We start from the raw sequence: 21,244 nt of genomic DNA, 5'->3' as shown, positions 1-21,244 counted from the left end.
ACTGATCAAACGCAAAGGATAAAGAAGCGCATTTATTGGGGCACTTTGTGCGACTTTTCTATTGCTCTTTGTATTCCTCTCCTGTCTCAGCCTCACGCACACGGTGAATCATGCCACCATTGAGCCGGGCAGGGTGTGACGGAGGGGAACAGGCTGAAAGGAAGCGCACCTTAGATCTCTGATGGCTGGTTGTGAAAACCGCACTCTTGCAGAGTCGGCATTTCAGGCATGCGCGCTTTCCAGTTGTTTATTATTCTTTTTACTATTGCTTAATTTGTAATGAAGCACAGTTCCTGTTCGTGGTCGAGTGATTGATATCGATCCGGGCTGGCGCTGTGTTTGGGAATCTCCAAACTTACAATTATCAACCGAGCAGTTGCCCAAATAAATGATTGCAGGGGACTGTGTGGATATTATCTGTCAGCTGTAGTCATCTGTGTCTGGGCAGGGCTGGGGTGTCAGAGGTGTGGGGTGCTGGAGTTGAGTACAAGGACTGGTCTGGTCTGGACCCATCACTCCAACAAAGAGATTTTAATCAACCAGTAAAGCCCGGCAGCTACCCAGTGCTGAGTGGAGAAATGGGGAAGGTCTATTTATTGATTGATTCATAAATGCACTGTATATGAGCTGAAGGTCCAGGTGGACAAACTCAGAAGCGATAACGACAACAGAACAAATACCTCCTAATGATAATACTAATAATCAAGACTTGGAAATGAATCCAAGCTCTTTTCTGTTGGGGGATGGTCTGTGCCTGTTTGATACCACAGCCAGCTCTTTCACGCAGCGTTAGGTGTAGACTGGATTGTTCAGCGCTTACGTCACCAGCCAGCTAAAGTAAACAGGAGCGTTTGGAGAAACATTGCGAGTCCCAGGCCTCCTCCTCTCAGTTTAGTGCCCTGGTAGTGTGTGCAGCTCGGCGCACAAACTGGGTGATTTGAAACGGCACTGACGGTCTGTTTAGATGAATTCATGAGCTTTAACTGCATCAGGTACCCAAGTGACTATCAATAACAGAGTAATGGAGGCTTGCAACAAATACACGACCACCTGTGGCTGGTTCTGCAGACTCCCTCTCTGTAGATCTATATATTCATGTTGGTGGAGGATTATCGTTGATTGCCTGATAATTCTGCATTAGCAATTACACTGAAATTCCTAATAACTAAAGCCTTGGGGTTTTGGATAGGATTTTCTGACGCAACCCAATACCAAACCACCGCAGCCCTCAATTAAAATCCTTTGTAACTATAATAATAACTCGCTCACGAGCTGGAGAGCGGGGTTTTTGTTTAGGACTTTTCAAAGATTTGTTTGTTTTGCTACAGAACAGCGCTAGATCTCTATTTTTAGTTTTGTCCTTTTGTCATTTTAAAAGATGCAAACCAGCAAGAATGCAGGCAGGCTTGGAAGAGAAATAAACAGAAGTGCAAGGTGTGAAAGCTGGCCTTTTGGGGTCACCTTTCGCAATTAGTTAAATTATGAGTGACATTGTAATGGAAACATAAGGGAAACCGGCTCTATAGCCCCAGGTATGAGAACAGCCCTCTTATGGAAATAAGTCCCCTCAGCAGTAATTCAAGTTTGGTGACAAATGTGTTCTGCTTGATTGTGATCATCACCCCGCCTGATCACAACAGACCAATAATGGCCGTTGGAAGCACTCACCCCCCCCACCACCTCCGAGTGGTCCGAGACGCTGCGGGTCAGAGGACACAAAGACCCCTCTCTGCACGGCCCCTGCCTCATTCCTCAGCACACACAAGGTGTCCCGTTTCAGGCTGCAGATTCCTGAGCTGGTCAAGAAAAAACAACCACAAAGAGAACATGCCTCTCTGAGCAGGTGTGGCACTTAAGGGGAGGGAAAGCAATTTTATGAGTTTTCTGGGCCCTCCTGTCTGAGCAAAGGTATTCGTTTCTTCAGTTAGCTTTCTCTAGTTTCTGTACAAGCAGCAGTGAGAGTGCCGAGGGTATATTGACAGTTGAAAGCTCAGAAAACAGCCCTTGGCTACTCCTCCTTGTCAACGACAGATCACGGTATCGAACCTTGCAGGTGTTTTCACATGCTTCAGTGGACAGTCTCCCTCGCTGCGGGTCATTAGTCTGCTGGGAAAACATCCACGGCAGCCCAACAAGGGATTTTTAAATTTGGTTTAAATTAGCTGGGTTTTGAAAGTTAATGGCTTTAAAGAACAAACCCATGTAGAAAAACCGGTGTGCAGAACCGATCACAGGGGCTGCCACTGAAACACGCTGCTGGGGGCTCCTCTGCCTTGTGTGAAGCATAAACATGTCCCAGGCAATGAAGGAGGCCTTTCAGGTGCACTGTAGCACAAACACTGTCCTTTCTGGTGTTTGTTGATTGAGGCCCGGGCAAGAGTTCTGTACGCAGTCAGGGTTCGACTCATTTTAAGAAGAGCCCTCTTCTCCTGCTTCATCAGGAATGTGTTCGTAGTTTACAGTCAGCGGGTGGGTCAGTGTTTTGATTTGTTCTCTGCCCTCGTTTGGCTGGTTTTCATTTTCACGTCTAGGTAAACCTATAAAGGCAGAGATGAGAGCAGAAGCGCGGCGGTACGTTTCCCTCGAGAAAAGCCGTTCTTGTTTCTGTGTCCCAGTTCCCCTTTCAGGTTCACATTATGTGTTGTATTGACTGGGACTCCTTGGAAAATCATTAGTGAAAGAGGAGAATAAATATTCAAATCCACACCTTTGAAGGGAAGAAATCGTATGTTTCGGACGCTAGGTAAAAGGGCGCAGCTACACATGGACACACACAAGCGTGCAAGAGAACAGACCGTGTCGCGCACAGCGGTCCACAGCATGTTGTGAACGAGGGATTAGGCACAGGTTTGCCCATTAATGAGGCAAATTTCTACAAAATGGAGGCGTTGTTGTTGCTGTTTTTCAGCGAGGGACAGGTCTTGCTGCGGCATCACCATCTCTCTGCATGTGCGTTTCACAGGAGGGAAGAGGAACACAAACCGCAGAATTGCACCGAGCTGAGAGTTTGTGCTCCACCCTGAAGCTCAAACATATAAACAAACAAGGAAAGAAATGGATGTATATTGAAGTAAAAAAATAGACACAAAGAGGTGTAAATACAGCACACTACTACTACACACTTTCATGCACAGATTCCCACACACTCACACTCATGCACACACACTCACACACACACACTTATGTACACACTTGGACACTGCACAAGGGTGCGTCCCATGGGTGGTTCTCAGTGTTTGCTCTCTGGATGGGAGAAGAGATAAGGCCAGGCCCTTCTCCCAGTGACTCGCCTGGGTGCAGTAGTAGGGGATGTGGGGGGGGGTCTCTGTGGGCCCCAGTCTGGGTGTGGCGAGGCAGCGTTCTGAGCATGGTAGCGTTCAGGGTGTGGTGCTCAGGCAAGGCCAGAGTCGTCAAGCCAGTACCACACCGGTTTGAGCTCCTCATCCCGAGGAGCCTAAATCAAACAATAACACACTCCCCCCCCGGTGTTGTGGCCCCTTCTCAACACACAATACACAGCAATGGCAACACAAACGAGGCCAATACAGGCAACACGATGACAACCCCTGTGGCCCGAAAGTTTCCCCAGAACAAAGGACCATAAACAAATATACAATTACAAGATGTTAATGCTGAGAGACTAATTGCAGAGGTTCAGATGCAGACAAAGCAGCGCTGGTTTCGTGACACAAACTCGGCTCTTCCCATTTCTTTTGTGATTTTAATTTTTTCAGCATTTTAATCTCTCCCTTTCACACGTCTTGCATGATGTATGAATGGCTTAACTTTCTCAAAGAAAAAAGATGATTAGATCTGAGATAGAGAGGTGGAAGAAAGAAAGAAAGAAACGGACAAGAAAACAATCGGAAGCCCTATCTCAATGGGGTGGCCTGGACAAGTCAACAAACAAGAATGCAGGTTGATTTTTACTCCTTTAAACGCCCGAGGCGCAGATGTGGACAATGTGACTGCGTTTCCCAATACAGTATTGCAAATTAGACTGTAATCAGTGTCAAGGACTGCAAATCCTCCATAAGAGAGCCAAACCCTTTCAACTCCGACCTGAAAATAAAATCGTGTCCCGACACAGCAATCATTAAACACACGGCTGTCTCACAGTTGGATCCTTACAGCTGCAGTGCCCTGCCCTCACAGCTCCCGGTCTCCAGGGTCTGTTTTTTTATGATGTGTACCAGGACTAACTCCAGCGCTGGGGAACTGCTCTGCTGGTGTGTTTGCGTTTGTATTAAAACACAACAACACAGCTTCCCCTCTGTGTCTGGCATTCCTCACACAACTCCAGAGCAGATAGATGACACTGCGAGCGCGGGGGGGTAACCTGTGTCCTGGCAGAGGAATCCCATCTGCAGGTCAGGATTCCTGACCTGTAGGAATTCAGAACAAGTCTGTTCACTTACGGACTGCGCTGTTAAAAATGGTTCAATTAAGTAAAATAACAGAATTTGAAACAAATCTAAGCAAAACATTGACTTTTCTGTCTTTTATACACACACACACACACACACACACACCCTCACATATAAAAACAGCTGGACTACACACTGCGAAAGGCATCCAGTCTGTCTAATGGTCCTCTCCACTGAAAGTGCGATCACAAGGTCTCCTGGCTCTGGAGGGGCTGATAGCCAAGCGCAGGAGGGTGTGGGGTGGTGAGTGGGGCGGGGGGGTATTCGACAGTGCAGTTGTCTGCCTGTTATCAGAGAGGCAGTCCTGGAACAGGAGATAAGTCAGGAACGAGCCCAGCTCCCCCTTATGACCTCAGCCGACCATGAAAGCTGTGGTTGGACTGGCCCCGCGGTGGGAACGGGTCACCAACTCGCCGAGGAGCGCCGGAGCGCTGTGAACTCGTCAGGCCGAGGCGGGCTCGGGCGCGTGGGTGTGGCTGCGCCACGCTGTGCAGTGCGGTGCGGTGCGGTCTCTCCAGGGTTGCCATAACGCTGCACCGTTTATTATCCCTGGCCATGCGTGTGTCTGTATTTAATCTAGCGGTGCTCTGATATGACAGTGTTACACGGGTCCAGGAAAATGCAGAGCATGAACTCTGTGGACCTGAAAGACCTCAGATTGACTGAGGCCTGAGATCTTCTCTTTCCCTCTCTATCACTCTCTCTCTCTCATTTCTTCTCCTGCTCCAAGACCTTCTCTACCCCCACCCCTCCTCTCCTCTCCTCTCCTCATTCTGTAAAGTACTTCCATTTCTCTCTATCTCCAGCCTATTAAAAGGCCCTGGTCAGGCCTGTGTGAGCTGCCGGGTCGGGGGTGGGACAGCCCTGAGTCACGCTGTGTTCCTGCCAGGCTGGGGGGGCTGGGGTAGAGAACGGCATGTGCCCTTGGGGAGGGAAGTCATCCCTCGACTCACTATCTGCTCCTCACCCTGTATCTCCGGCACTGCAGCCCGCTGCCAGACGGTTTGTGTGCCCAGTGCAGGGGGAGTTGTGTTGGACTAGACTGGACGGGGCTGTGTAGTGTTGGACTGGGCTGGGCTGGGCTGTGTAGTGTTGTACTGGATGTTACTGGCTCATAGCTTCATGGCGATATTAAAAGCTCCCTGTGTGTTTCTCTCTGAGTGTCTCTCCTCTAACAGACGCTCTTCTCTGCCTGTAGAGTACGGCGGCTCGTCCACCATGCGATACTCCACCTACACACCGGGCTTCAGCTCCAAGTCCCAGATGTACACGTCCAGCCGGGCGGTCGCGGTGAGTACCACCGAGTTATTACGGTCGCTGTTTCGCTTCCTCTGACCCGGTGTCATTTATCGTTTCTTCCAACCGGAGTCAAAGGTAATGGATGGGGAAATTACAGACCAAACGCCATCTGGAACCAGGATTAACCAGACAAAGAGCACAACAAGATCAGTGCCTCCGCCTCCCCAGTCACACCTCATCCATCCATCCTCATCCATCTCAGCAGCTCGATGTCTTTCTCGGGGGGGGGGGGGGTGGGCTGTAGCTGACTCAGTGCTCAGTCGGTGTGGTATTTCACAGCTCCTCTCCATGGCCATCTTCAGGAGCTGCAGAGGCGGGGGATTTAACTCTTTTATTAATCTCTTCACTGTGGAAAGGGCGTCGCTTCCCCAGCACTTGGACATGGCTGGAATTGCAGCCTCAACACCAGAAAGCAGTAGCTGGGACAAACCCACGAGGCACGGCAGGCCGATCCCACGAGACGGGGCCGGGCCGGACCCTCGGCTCCACATTCCTCACGGCCCTCGGAACGGCACGGAGAACATCTGTTTAATTTCTTTGTTAATTTATGTCTTAATTTAGTAGAACACGAGACTCACCGTAAGACACGCCTTTGAGAGACTGAAGCAGACTGACATTCATTTTGAGGATGATTTTTCCAGAGATATTAAGCAGTGCTATCAGCAGTCTTTACTGTAAAATTGCTCGGATTCACCTGCTGCCTCGGTCAGAGTGTGTGACGTGTAATTTAATAAACACGATAAAAGACAAACATGATAATGCAGACAAATGAATTATTCATTTAAAAAAAGATCTCCTGTTCATCTACAGTCCCTTCATCACCATCACTACACAACCAGAAGTGAAAGAGCGCAGTTGAACAACCACAACAGTGCAGAAACAAAGGGAACGTCATGAAACAGTCAAAACCTGCGCCACAAATAAAACCGCAGCCTCACCGGAGAGTCGGGAAGCCAGCGGTCAGTCGCGTCTTAGCGCTGTGGTCTCACCCCCTCGAGTGGTATCTGCAATGTGGCCTGGGTACGGCACCCCAGATCTGGCAGGAACAAGACTAATGCCATCCATCCCAAATCCAACAACACCGGGACTGTATACCTGCACTGGCCTGGAACCACAACCTGTCACAAGATATTGATGTTCATGTTCGCACTCTTTGCCCCAGACAAACCTCTGCCCTCTCCCCGAGTGTCTGGGCTCGGGCTCTGTGGGTCTGTGAGAGCTCCGAGCTCTGCTGGGTCCAGGCCTGTGCTTGGTTGTGTTGTTGTTGTTGTTGTTGTTGTTGTTGTTGTTTTTTAATGACCCTCATCACCCTCTCCCTCCCTGCAGGCGCCGCGGGGGTCCCAGTACGGCAACGGCACAATGCGCGGTGGGGGCGGCTTCTCGTCCCGCTCGGCCGTGGACTTCGGGCAGCGGCAGAAGGTCAGCATGGGGGGGAGCGGCATGATGCAGCAGGGCGGCTACCAGACCCGGCAGACGGTGATGCGCTCCATGAGCCGGGCGGGAGGCGGGGGCGGGGGCGGGGGCAGGGGGCCAGACCTGGACACGATGTCCATGCGCTCCCTGCAGCTGCGCAGCCTGCCCCCCCAAGTCGCCGCGGTCAACAACTGGAGGGACGACAGTGAGGGCAGCCTGGTCTCGGACCGGGATGCCACCGTGAACCGCCACTCCATGTACAGCACAGTCACCGACGGCGGGTTCTATGGCGCCGGGGGTGGGGCGGCCGTGCGGCAGGTGGGCGGCTCTGTGTCCACCATGCGCCGGTCCCTGAGTGGCACACTGAGCCGGGCGGCTGGTGGGGAGATGATCGTGGCCCAGGAGGAGTTGCCCCCACAGCAGTCCTACAAGGGCCCGGCTTACCGCACCATCAGCCGCATCAACCAGCGCAGGACCCAGACCAGCTCGGCGATGGCGGGCGGCGGAGGGATGTACCAGGCGGGGTCCATGATGGGGGGCGGTGGGGGGGTGTACCAGTCATCCTCCGGGGGCCAGATGCTTGTGAATTCCATCCCCCGGGCCATGTCTGTGAAGAGCCTGCACAGCGTGGGGAGGGGCATGGACGTGTTCGATGGAGAGATGGACATGATGGGCATGAACGAGGGGTAAGAGACACGGCAAACGCGCAACGCACATGCCATGTACGCACAACACGTAGAGAGTAGAACACACACTCGCAATCACTCACACGGTCAATCATTAATAGTCATCAATATCCTCATCATGTAATCTCTCAGTGGATGAGCGGAGATGTTTTGTTTAAATGGCCGAGTTTAAGGGGAAGGAATCAACCAAAACTGAAAGCAGCTGCTTGGAGTCATTGCTGGTGCCACGTGTGTCACATTGCCGGAGTGGAAGAACCAGTCTGGGTGTGGCGAGATCATGCACACACGTGATCCTGACATGTGCAACTCTCGAGTTTCACTGGTGAAAGGTGGCGCTGATTCTGACTGGGGCCTCTGGTCACAGATGCTTAAACCGGTGTTTCCACTGGCTAAGTGTCCGGACGCATCCGTGTTTTGTGGACGGTTTAAATATCTGGTGCATAAACGTGTTCGTAAGCATCTGTCCCGCCCACTGAGGACATGATTCACTTTCAAAAGCGGAGGTGTGCGCTTGACTTGCAGACACAGGGAGGAGATCAGAGATACTGTGTCAGAAGATATAATCTCATGTGCCGAGTGCGATCACGAAGAAATTGCAGTTTTATTAGCAGCATGAAGTGAAATCCACGTACAGAGACAATGACTGCTTACAGTTAATATCCGAGTGCATTAAAAACTTGGATTTCACAGGACCGATGCAGTGCCGTGACTAGTTAAAAATAAACTGAAGGATAATAATCGGATCGTAGCAGCCGATTTTATTAATATTGTATGAACAGCTGGCTGGTGTTTCAGGCTGTGTTAATGGTGTGCAGGACAATCCGTAGAGACAATCAGTATTAAGGCGAACACGATTCAGTTAATGTGTGCCCATTTATAGGTTAAATTAATGAATAAATAAATACAGCAGATCTGGGTTTCCCTCCAAAACATTAAGGACTGGTTTAATAAATGCGTCTATACTAGCACAGATGATGATGATAATAATAATAATACATATTTGCTGTTTATTATTATTGTTGCACATGGAACCGTATTCTTATGTGAACATGCTTGTCTGAATATAATGTCTACACACGTTCAGCTCTTCCTAATATCTCTTAACAGAAACATGTATTTATTACGCTGTTTACAATCATGTAGAATAAAAGAATAAAACGGACACAAAAGTCCTCTCCATGTCAGGCTCTATCGCTCAGTGTTGCTCTCTGTTTCTGTTTTTAAAACGAAACACAAACCAAACCCACGGTCGCTGCTCCTCCCATAAGAGGGATGGACTTCACAGCGGCCTGGTTTTACAGAAAAGGCTCTGGGACGCGTCTGAGGCACGGCATGAACGCTTAAGCCAGTGGAACCAAGGCATAAGTGTTTTAGCGCGGGGGGTCAGGAGAGGAGGACTGTCCTCAGAGTCCTGTTTCTCAGAAGAAGCATGAATACTGCCTCTGAGCAAGATGTGTAACTGGAGAAGCTCTGCCTCATTTGACAGGGATGTGGATTGAGCTCTAAGTATATATCTCTCTCTCTCTCTCTCCCGTTTCCTCACAGGTTCACCAACCTGACCATGCCCACGGCCATCAGTTACCTGTCCCAGCCGGACCCGGAGATGCAAGTGCTGGGCTCAGCCTTCATACAGCACGAGTGCTACCACAACAACGACGCCAAGAACCAGGTGAGGCTTTTCCTGGGGTTCCCAGCAGTGGCCCCTTCCTTATCACATTACAAAACACACATCTTCCGATTAACCCGGCTGGGCAAGAGGAGGGACAATCACACCTGCACTTAGACTCTCCCGTCCCTCGCCCGTCTCTCGTCCCTCGCCTCTTCCCTTAGTCTCGTGTCCTCTCCAGTCCACACACGCAGACTCACGGCAGCGCTCTCCTGTGTCCCGTGTCTCTCGCAGGTGCGTCTCATGAAGGGCATCCCGGCGCTGGTGAAGCTGTTCAACAGTGAGAACCAGGAGGTGCAGCGCTACACCACGGGCGCCATGCGCAACATCATCTACGAGAACATGGACAACAAGACGGGGCTGATCGAGGCGGGCGGCGTCCCGCAGCTCATCCAGGCGCTGAAGGAGCCAGACGACGAGCTGCGCAAGAACGTCACTGGTACGACGGGCTGCGCGGCCAGTCAAGCAGACGCAGACACACACGCATGAATGCAGACAGACTGAGACAAACGCAGACACAGACACGCACACACACACACACACACACAACTTGCATACATATGCAGATACTTCAAGTCAAAACACATTTGTTGTGTGCAGAAAACTGTCCAGACTCATCAGTCTGCCAGCAACACAATGGCACAATTCAGACAGTGAGGGTGGATCGCTGGCCAACAGTTAGACGCATACACTTGTGTGGGGATTCAAACAGCGGGGGTCTGTGTCTGTGTCTGGGTTGGTCGGTTATTACCCAGCAGGCTGTGCTCTGTGGGCGTCGGCTCCCCTATCGCAGATGGGACTCGGTGTAAACAGACCTTGAAATTCCTTGGGCTTAACGGCAGCATTAACTCAACTCATCTCTGAGGAGGAACAAACACAGCCTGTGTTATGGGGATGGGGGGGTGATGGTGGTCTATCTTTGAATAAAAACACAGGGCTGGTCGACTGCAGCTGCAAGACACTCCCCAAAATACACACCATCCGTGCATCCAGCAAGAACAGATACAGGAAACGGGACTGCTCACATAAAAGACACGGGGACTGCCCTGATTGTCAAAAACATTTTAATAAATAATAATAGTGTTCTTTACGAGTTGCGATCAATAACCTCTCGTTACCTCCTCCCACACTCCCCCTTCTCTCTCCTCCTCTCCTCCTCTCCCTCCAGGGATCCTGTGGAACCTGTCCTCCAAGGACAGTCTGAAGGAGAAGCTGGCGAGGGACACCCTGGCCGACCTGACCGAGCACATCCTGATCCCGCTGTCCTCGGACTCGGTCACCCAGAGCGCCTCGGAGACTGAGATCTTCCTCAACACCACGGGCTGCCTCAGGTACACGAGTGTAGTGTGTGCAGGCAGACGTATATACACGCACACGCGTTCGCTGCGCTCTCTCGGACCCATATCCCCCAGGTGTTGCGTCTGCTGTCACCCCCCTCCAATCCCCTGCCTCTCCCTTCCAGGAACCTGAGCTCGGTGAACAGCCGGACCCGGCAGCAGATGCGGGAGACGACCGGGCTGGTGGACGCGCTGGTGGAGTACATCCAGAACTCCCTGGAGAACGGGAAGGCCGAGGAGAAGGTGGGTCCGGCACCACGCCGCTCCGGGGTCGGGCTAGTCTGACCCGCCAGCCTCTCGGGCCGGGTCGTCTGCTCGGCCCAGAGCGAAGCCAGTTAGGGTCTGAAGGAGGGGGTTAAGAGTTCAGGATGTAGTTATCACATAGTGAAGGATGAGCTGGTCTCTCTCTCTCTCAAATTCAATTAAGAATGTGTCCAATCAACAGGAGGCCATTCGCCCCATCCTGCTCATTTGGTGTCCATTAATAACAAGTGATCAAGGATCCTTGTCTGTTTTTGAATGAAGAGACAATTTGGGAACAGACACATCGCTGAGAAAGTGAGGAGTCCATATAGACTACTAGGTCTTTCTCATGTGTTACTTCATCTAGTTCTATTCCTCCCATAGTGTAATTATTGTGGACATTTTTGTTACCTGCATGTAATACCTTGCACTTGTCCATATTTGAATTTCATCTGCCAGGTGTCGGTCCACAACTGAATATTATCTAAGTCCCTCTGAATAGCCTGTGCTGCTGAGATTGTATCTGCTGAGCCATCAAATTCAAAGTGCTTTATTGGCTTTACAAGTATTGCCAAAGCAGGGGTGTTAAATGTCAAACATGTAAAGACACGCATATATACATACATATATGTATGGCCGATTTTTTATATAAATAAAAGAACATGAAAACGTACATTTAAACAATTGGAAAAGTAAAGCAGTGACTGGGTAGATCAAACAATACCCGATTCAACAGATAAATAATTACAATCCTAATAAAACAGTTAGGATCGTAATGCAATATAACAGGAGCAATAAGAACATGAATAACTACTCTATGAACTCCCTCTCCCTCAAAGGGAATTTGAGAGATTTCACTAGTTTTGCCACCTCAGTGCTGTAAGCTCCTCACGGTTCAGCCCTGGACTCCAGTCTCTCACACGCCCCCACGCCCTCGCCCCGGCGCGCCCCCGTCCTGCTGCCCCGCACAGCCGTTCTCACAGTCACGGCTGCTCTCCCTGCGAAGCCGGAGAAATGAGATGTAAATTATTTTAAAAGGAGAAGCACATGATTTGTCAGTGAGTCACAGAGGGAACTGACAGAAGAGCCCCCTCCCCCCCAATCCATATGTATCTCTCTCTCTCTCGATTTATGTATTGAAAGTAGTTTTAACACCTCTGTCCTCCCTCCTCCCTCCGCTCAGGGCATGGAGAACGCGGTCTGTGTGCTGAGGAACCTGTCCTACCAGCTGTACGGGGAGCTGCCCCCCTCGACCATGGCACGCCTGGAGGGCCCGAGCCGGGGGCAGGGGGCTGGGGGCAAGGGCGACGCCATCGGGTGCTTCACCCCACAGAGCAAGAAGGCCAAAGAGGTAGGGACCACCCAGCTGCTATGATGACCGGTGCTTTGACTTTCATGCACAGGGTTAAGGTGCAACCCTTTAGATTGGGGGTGGTGGGATGAATACACACATGGTGGGGGGGAATTGCTACAGAAGGTTGTCTGTATTATAGATCGCCTGCATCTCAGAGAGCAGTCTGAACAGACAGCCTGTTTCACCAGCGCCACACCGGTCAATTACCCCTCCACCAGCCCTGATAAACTGCCCCTGCTGCTAACGACGAAGCACCAAACACTGCCGCCAGCGCTGGGGGGGGAGGAGGAGAGTGTGGGAGTTATGCCTGATATTTTAATTAACTCTCAGCGCAGCCCTGTCTGTTGACAGATGGAGAGACTGGTATGCAGGGCTGATAAAGGGGGGGGGTATTGTGGAATGCTCTCAGCACTGCGGCAGGACAGGGAAATGGGTTAAAGTGAGTGGTGGGTTATTTGTGTGTGTGTGGGGGTGGGGGATAAGGCACCTACTCTGGAGGACAACGGAATCATGGGACGTGTAGGTTTGGGTTTCTCTGCATTTGATCGTTTCGTGTTCCAGTGGAAACGGTTTTTAAAGACGGCAGGGGAGTGTATTATAACCCCCCAAAACGAGCCCACTGATCGTTTGTATTCCCCACCGGCAGAGGCAGAACCAGGACCTGTCCACGTTCACTGAGGTGATCAAGGACCCCCAGGGGCAGCAGCTGCTGTGGCACCCCCAGGTGGTGGGGCTGTACAATCGCGTGCTGCAGCGCTGCGAGATCAACACCACGACGCGCGAGGCGGGGGCCGGGGCGCTGCAGAACATCACCGCCGGGGAGAAGAGGGTAGGACCAGTTACCCCATTACCCAGTTTCCCATGCATCCGCTCACCCTGTTGCCCTGTGCAAAGTGAACAGCTCTGTGCCAGTCACCTGACAGCCCTATGTCTGTGTCTCAGTGGGCATCTGTGCTCAGCAAGGTGGCTCTGGAGCAGGAGAGGATGCTGCCCGTGGTCCTGGACCTCCTGAGGACCAACAACGACCCGGAGCTGCGCTCTCTCACCGGCTTCATGAAGAACCTGTCCCGCCACGCCAAGAACAAGAACGACATGGGTGAGTCCCCCCCCAGGGTTAATACAGTCCCCCCGAGAGCAGCTGTTTGTGTCCTGGCATCCGGGAGTAAGCGTTGACTCCTGGGCAGGAGAGAGGAGCATCTTTGTTAGTGCCGCCATTTCTGACTGATCGGTGGATTGATTTAAAGCCAAGACGGGGCATGCTGACCAGGCCGTGTCTGTCCCTTTCCTCTCTTCCCGCAGCAACCAAGGTGGTGAACAACCTGATCAGCAAGCTGCCCACCGACGGGCACCAGAAGACGCCCTCCAGCGATGTGGTGGTGAACATCTGCGGTGTCCTTAACAACCTGGTGACCTGCAGCATCGTGGCCGCCCGAGACATCACCTTCTTCGACGGTCTGCAGAAACTGGTGGCCATCAAGAACTCCTTTGACAGCAAGTGAGTCTGGAGGGAGGGATAGAGGGTGAGAGGGACACACTGCAGTCCACTGCACTGGACAGCACTACACTGTGGCGTATTAAGTCCTGCACAGCCCGTCTCTCTGGCTCTGCCCATTCCTATAAAATTGGTCCGCTCCCTCGTGCTGCTCCTGACTTGTGTAGTTTTAGCTTTCAGCACACAGCCGGGGGGAGACTTTATTACTCCACATTTGTTTGCACTGGATCTGCACCGCTCTGCAGCTGAAACGAGTCTCTCTCTCATGCTGTCCCCCCGCTTCTGGTCCCTCAGCCCTGACGAGCAGAAGGCAGCGAAGGCCGCGTCCACCGTGCTGTCCAACATGTTCCAGTACAAGAAGCTGCACTCGGACTACAAGCAGGTCAGTCTGGTGCTGAGGCTCTCGGGGGCCCCAGTGGCCCCTCCTATTTGTGTGTGTGTGTGGACAGGTGGCTCCAATTGGAAGCTTTTAGTCTCAGAGTTCGTGAACCAGGTTTTTAGCTTAAATTTGTAATCAGTTCAAATAAAATGTGTCCTGGCGAAACTCTGATGTGAGATGTGAGGTCATGAGGAGTGTCCCGGGGCGGCGAGGCCCTGCCATCCCACCGGTCTGCCCCGATCCTCTTATCTTCCTTTCTTCCTAACCTTTTCTTCAGCCCCTCGTCCTCCTCTCTCCCCATCCTCCACTCCCTCCCTCCCCCCCACGCTGTGATCACTGCTCTCCCCTCGTGATGCCTTGCCCTGAGCAAAGGCAGTGTTTTCAGCAGTGTAAGCCTCCCCAGGGGCCACAGCGGCACTTTGTTACCCGTCTGGGTCCGAGGGCTGCTGCGTCTGTGTGCTCGACTCAAGGCTCGGCCATTAACCCTTCATTTGCACAAGTCAGCATTTATTTATAAGGATTTTTGCTCTTTTGAGATGCTTTCTCTGTGGTTGCCCCTAGTTTAACAGTGGCTTCACACTCCTTCAGACTCCACCACAAATAAGCCACAGTCTACATTAGTGAAAGTACCCCAGAAACATCCCCGTCCAGGCGTTCAGGCACAGTGTTGAGGCCTGTAGGAGACTGCAGACACCGCAGTGGAGCCGCGGTCCCCCCGTGAGGAGACCACATGCCCTCAGCGGAGACGCCCAGAAGGGCAGCAGGGCTGTGGAGTTGCCCCCAGCGAACCGGATCCGCGGCCCTGTAACGGTGTACGACACACACTGTGAGAATGAGACGCAAGTGACGAAAGAACACAAAACATCAGTAGCTTCACCTGTCAATTAGACCTGCTAATAATTAAACGGTACAATGTGAAGGGCCGGTATGGGACAGAGTTGAGGCAATTGAAACAAAGCCTCTTTGTTATGACAATTAAAGTCTCTATTATATAACCTCACAGGTGAAGAGGTGTGGCGGGGGCAGGTCAGCTGAGAGAGAGAGAGGGGGAGGGAGGGAGGGATCCTCCCTTCTCGCCACAGAGAGCACTTATCAACACCATTCAACAATATTGTAAATACCTTTGTTTGTTTGAAGTTCTACGTGCCCTTACAAAGATCCCTGAAGCTGTGTGTGGGTGTGTGTATGCATTTGTGTTCAAGTGCGGTACTGTGTGTGCGTTTGTCGAGGTATGCGTCCGCAATTGTGTGCGAGCGTGCCAGCGCTTGTCTGTCCTAATTGTGCATTTCCTGTGTGTGTATTGTGTGACTGTGTCTGTGAGTGTTTTGATGATGTATGTGTGATTGTATGTGTGTGTGTCAGTCAGTGTGCGCGAGTGTGCGTGTGAGTGCGCGAGTGTGTGTGTGTGTCAGTCAGTGTGCGCGAGTGTGCGTGTGAGTGCGCGAGTGCGTGTGTGTGTCAGTCAGTGTGCGCGAGTGTGCGCGAGTGTGCGTGTGAGTGCGCGAGTGCGTGTGTGTGTGTGTGTGTCAGAGTGTGTTCGGAAATTTATTTGGTTGCCATGGAGATGGGCCCTCCCTCTGAGACTTGGCCCCGCCCCCGGACCCTCCCTGCCCCCATGCCCCGTGGCCCCGATGCAGATAAGATCAGGGAGGAGTGACTTTCTTTCCTTCATTTTCTCACTCTTTCTCTTTTCTCGTTCCCTGCCCCACCTCCCTACCTCCCCCCCCCTCCCCCCCACGCTGGGTGGGGCAGTCAGCCCGGGGCGAGGGAGCGTCCGAGCGAGTCGGAACAGGAGCTGCAGCGCGCTCGCTCTCCGCTCTCTTTTCTTCTGCCTTGTTACGAGTGTGTTAAATAATGCAGAACGATCCGTTGTTTTCTGCTCCGTCTCTCTGCTTGCATTCCTTCTGCAAGACTCGCAGCTCGGACTCACACTGACTTTATCTGTTTCTTCACAGTTTATCTCGCAAAGCAAACTTGCATCCCAGTGGCCTTGGGTTAGAAGCTAAAGTTAATTGTTGTGGTCTGTGTGTGTCTGTGTGTGTCTGTGTCACACACACACTCGCACACTGCGGGGCTGAGCTGCCTCTGGGGTTCAACACTCCCTTGATTCACTCGTTTCTCTCTCCTGGTTTACAGAAAGGATTCACGAAGCACGACTTCACGGACAGCAGCTTTTAATCCCGACCTGCGGCACCTGTTTTTTTTTTTTTTTGTTAGTTTTCTTGTTCATTTTTTTTATACTAAAACTACTGAATTATTTCATCACCTGCTTTTACTCCGACTCTGACTGGCCTGCGGCGCGTTGTGGACTCAATGGACGACCCTCTCCCAGCCTCCTGAGGACGCGGTGCATTAACCCTGTCTGCCCCCCCCCCCATCTGTGTCATTCACCAAGAAAATCAATCAATCAATCAGTCAAGAATCAGCGGCTGCCACAGCTGCCGAGAACCCCTACTTTACTGCTGTGTCTGTGGCCATGGATGCAAAGGATGGGGATGAGACGGAGGGCCGTGTCAGGGACTGTGAGACCATCCTTATGACAGAACTGTAAATAAAGATTTATAGACGTCACCCCCCCCCCATCTGAAGACCAATCATCTCTGATCCGACACCGGAAACCTGCCATGTGGGCCTCCTGGCAGCTCAGCGCTGTTTGCTGAACAGATAAGACCTGGACTCTGATCCCTCGGGGGCTCGGGGGCGGCGGCTCTGATTCAGGCGGAGGCCGATGTGTGCCGGTTCATGCCGCTGATTTGCTTTGTTTGTATTTTTGAAAGATTGTATGTGAGGTTGGATATAGTGTGTGTGTGTGTGTGTGTGTGTGTGTGTGTGTGTGTGTGTATAATATATATAGGTAGATAGAGTTCAGCTTGGCTTATACAGACTGAGGGCTGTAAGCCTTGGGGGGGAAGATTCCTCTCTGTGCCAATAACCTGCGATTGTTCTGCGATCTCCTTTGGTGGACGATGAAAATCCGCTCTTGATAGTGAGATGTGGATCAGGCCGTATCCTGTCCCATTAACCCAGTTTGGCTAACTCCCCTCGCTGCAGAGTCGTTGAGCTGCTGCCGCTGGGTGTGGAAACTCAAAAAAGGAAAGATGGCTGTAATCGGAACTACAACTGCCTGCGGTGCCACCCTGTGGAGAAACAGTGTAACGACATCCTTTCAATAGACTTTTGATATATATATATATTTGTTTTAATTGCACAGAAGATGTTTAAACGGTTCCATTGCAGGCAAACAATTAGACGTGCTGCTTTACTCACTGCTTAGGACTGTTCCTAGTGACACTATATCAGAGTCCGTTTGAAAAGATTGTGCCTCTTGAGAGAGCGTGCGATGGTGAAACGCTGGAGATCAGATCCCACTCTGGATTAAGGGCTCCCTGCTCTCTTTAGTGAGAGTGTGCCTTACCAGCCTCAGGGCTTCAAAATACCATGAATCAGAAAGGAAGAAAAGATAAATAGTTTAAATGAGATTAAATGAGTTTTGGACTTGTCTCAGGATGGGAGGTGGGTTCTGGCTAGGTGGTCAGACCCAATAAACGCCGCACAGTGACCTCACGGGGTGTCAACCCATCCGCACCGTAGTCACGACACACTGGACACCGTGCACAGCCGGTACGAGATGATGGTGTCTTGCAATGGTTGTTACTGGGTTCATGCAAGACACAAAAAATGGAGACGAGAAATATCTGCCCTTGGAATGAATGTAGGGTCCGGTTATCTTGTCTTGTTTTTACGTTTATCGTCACTGTAGACACTTCACTACACACCCCTGCACTGGGACTGGCCTCTCCTCTCCTCTCCTGCTGAAAACACTACTGATGCTCTACTTGTATAAACTTCTATTTTTATACGTATATAGTTTGTGCCAAAATGTTTTGTTGTTTTATTTTTTTCTTTTAAGGGCAAATGTTTGTAAAATGGGTGTTAATTTTTGTATAGATTTAAGAATCCTGTTGTTTTTGTAGGTTAATGCAAATAGAAAAACAAAGAGACAATAAAATCATAAATAAATATATATATAAGAATAAGTATGAGGAATTCAGGCAATAGAGAAGTGATTGTTTCATAGGAGTTTCACTCTGATACGCTCTTGTGTGTGATTACACTTAAATTAGCATAAGTGCCAAGAAGACCTCGAGACCTCCTGTGGCTCCTGGTTGATTTGTGTGTTTCTTGGCGTGAGTCTCAAACAGCAGCCTGGAGGGAAAGTCGTCGTTTAATATTGGACTGATAAATCGGAGGCAAGCAAACGTGTTGAATGAGATTTGGGGCTCTGGCGGGGGACCCTGGCGCTGTGGACAGCAGACGTCTGTCTCTGGACTGTCCTGCCCTGAGAGGAGCGTCTTCAAAATGCGAGCTGTGGCTTCAGGATGCGACTCATTCACGCTGTGTACTTCGCAAAGTAATGTCATTTAACTTAATGCTAATCAATGTGTGACTTTCTATTGCTCACTGTTTTCAACCGGGGGCTTCAGGCCATAACGGAGGGCAGACGTTGTTATGGGCTTCATGCAGGCAACTGGAGTCAATCTATAGCAAAATAGTTTGATGGGCTTGCTGTTCCCCAGTCCTGCCCAACACAGGGAGAGTCTTGCGCTACGACTGGTTGCTTAATTACACCATTGGATTTTCAATTAAACAATTAATTAACAAGCTGGAATAATGTGGATTGCAAGGGGCCCGGTGGTGCCGACTGGGTTGTGCCGCCTGTAGGAGCCCATCGCAGGAGGCCCGCCCTGGTACCGCTCTCTTCCGTTTGTGGTGCCAGCTGAGCTCTGAATCGCAGGACTGGCACTCAGCCGACCCGACATCGCCGTCACTGGGCCTCGTTCTTGAGTTGTTCTACGCTGGCGGTGCATCAGTCAGCAATGGATTTCAGCTGACCTGCAGTGCTCGGCTGGGGCGGCGGCTGAAAACCACGTCCCCACATCTGTGTGTCCCTCTGTCCTGCTGTGTTGTTGTACAATATGGATGTAACCTTTAACAATAAATAAACAATTGTGTTAGATGTGTGTGGCGTTGAAGTCTGTCCGAGACCAGTCTGGTGTGCGGGTGTAACTCTGCATCGGCAGACCCCGACAGGTGGCCATCAGTGGATAACGGCTAAAAAAATTACTTTATTATTTTTGTTGTTCAGTCTTTCAGAGCTCAAATTGAAGTAGAAACTGAAGACCTAGCTGCCTTCAGGACCTCCAGTGTGAATACCTCTCATAGTTGTAATTTCCAGAACAGATGTGTTCCTGCCAGCCACAGGGGCCCATTTATCTCTGTCATGTTTTTTGAATGACTAACGGAGCAAAACAGACACACAGACACTGCAGGCCCAATGCACAACAATCTGATTAATACTGTTTTGTTAATGTCACTTTTTAAATTCATTTAGTTTTCCAGGTCAAAGGGTTTGCGTTTGAATACGCAATCTTTTCCCATTTCTGCTCCATGTTAATCAAGGTTTTGTTTTGAAGGTGTGGAGTAGTTTGTGTCTCTAACACATTCATTCCTACTTCAAAGCATCACGACTGCAAGTCTTAAAGCAACAACATGTGAAAACCGAGAGGGTCCGAGTACTTCAGCAGTAATCATTATGATTGATGAAACTAAGACCTCTGAATGAAGGACCGGGACCGGCGCGACTCTGCCGGGGGAGCGAGTGCGTCCTAGTGCTGCCCCCTCCACAGCCAGTCAGTGTGCGAGTCACCAAGACCGGGGGAGCAAAGGTGGAAACCTGCACTGACACGGACCATTCACAGATCGCGGGGGGGCCGTGGGGCCGCTGTGAGGGTCTGTGCTGCGGGGGAGACAGCGCTGTCGGCCCCGGGGAGCCCCCACACCCAAACACGTGCCAAGAGCATTTTTTTTTTTTTAATCTGCACCTGTAAATTATCAGGCTACTTTGATCGACACCCCCTCCTCCTCTTTGGGTCTGTGGCCTTGAAACGCAAAAACTAAAGCCCAACTAATCAATCAAATGAGAAAACACAGTTCATCACAGTAAACACGCATTGAACGTGTAATGTGGGCAGAGCGTTGGATGGAGGTTCTGTCTCAAGTTGAATTCGTGTCTCGGTCCGATTGGCGCCTTTCCACAGCGCTACCAGCCTGCGCACAGAAACACACACGCCTGCTGCTGCGAGGCCTCCGTGTATCCGCGTGAAAGTCGTTGTTTTTGTCTTTTTGTCTTATCTCTGACTCAGGAACATGTGGAACCACGTCAGCTGGAGATACTGCTGTGAGCCTCCGGTTTTGTATATTTACTTCAGTTTTTATGTCGGTTTAAATCCCTCCTTGTGCTCCCAGCATTACCTCATGTGTGGGAGATCTCTGATAATGGAGTCTGGGAAGGATGAGACTGTCCGGACACAGGCAGGGCTGTCTGCCCCCCCCACGCTGGCTTGCTACTCATATCTCATGCGTAGGTGAAAACAAATATTACAAGTGACGCCTCTGGGGTCCAGTGTGTGCAGATCCTGAAACACATTCTTCACAGCGTGTTGGTCAAGGCAGAGCAGAGTGATGGGAGATGCATGTGTTTCTGTTGCATCGCAATTAGTACTGCCCTCTGTTTGTGCTTAAGACTGAGGGCTGTTAGCAAGTCTCCCAGGTACCCTGACTGTATTTATTCCCAATCACTCACAATGTGCCTCTGTTGGACTATACAGACCTGTGCCTGTCACACAAGATCACAGCCTTGATCTGACACCAGTGAAGTGCGGGAAGGCCCACAGCGGTCCTGCTCCCGTCAGCAGTGTGATCTGGTATGAGTGCATGCCTTGCCCGCACTGATCTGAGATTACACAGATCAGGAGATTGGGGGGGGCGGTTTCCAACACTAAAGGAGCCGTATCTTTTGCTGGCTGCTGCCCGACAGCGTCCAATAAACCCCCATGAATCCGCTGCGCTGCGTCACGCGGTGTTTGCTCAGTAAGTTCCCGGTCGAGC

General features: G+C 51.0%; 1 protein-coding gene across 2 annotated transcripts in view; it reads left to right on the top strand.

Moving 5' to 3' along the window:
- Positions 1-19,311, top strand: part of pkp3a (plakophilin 3a) — a 25,081-nt gene extending 5,770 nt beyond the window's left edge. For both annotated transcript variants that reach the window (XM_066700819.1, XM_066700818.1), the window contains 12 exons: positions 5,626-5,717; positions 7,053-7,825; positions 9,371-9,494; positions 9,726-9,930; positions 10,660-10,822; positions 10,954-11,071; positions 12,255-12,422; positions 13,072-13,254; positions 13,368-13,521; positions 13,725-13,920; positions 14,212-14,299; positions 16,433-19,311. In XM_066700819.1, the coding sequence (XP_066556916.1) occupies positions 5,626-5,717; positions 7,053-7,825; positions 9,371-9,494; positions 9,726-9,930; positions 10,660-10,822; positions 10,954-11,071; positions 12,255-12,422; positions 13,072-13,254; positions 13,368-13,521; positions 13,725-13,920; positions 14,212-14,299; positions 16,433-16,474 (2,306 nt within the window). In that variant the 3' untranslated portion in view covers positions 16,475-19,311. The remainder of the gene's footprint in view (positions 1-5,625; positions 5,718-7,052; positions 7,826-9,370; positions 9,495-9,725; positions 9,931-10,659; positions 10,823-10,953; positions 11,072-12,254; positions 12,423-13,071; positions 13,255-13,367; positions 13,522-13,724; positions 13,921-14,211; positions 14,300-16,432) is intronic.
- The last annotated feature ends 1,933 nt before the right edge of the window (positions 19,312-21,244 follow it).

Source organism: Amia ocellicauda, chromosome 4, assembly GCF_036373705.1.
Source record: "Amia ocellicauda isolate fAmiCal2 chromosome 4, fAmiCal2.hap1, whole genome shotgun sequence".
Lineage (NCBI taxonomy): Eukaryota > Metazoa > Chordata > Actinopteri > Amiiformes > Amiidae > Amia > Amia ocellicauda.
This window is presented reverse-complemented; position numbering and strand designations above follow the sequence as displayed.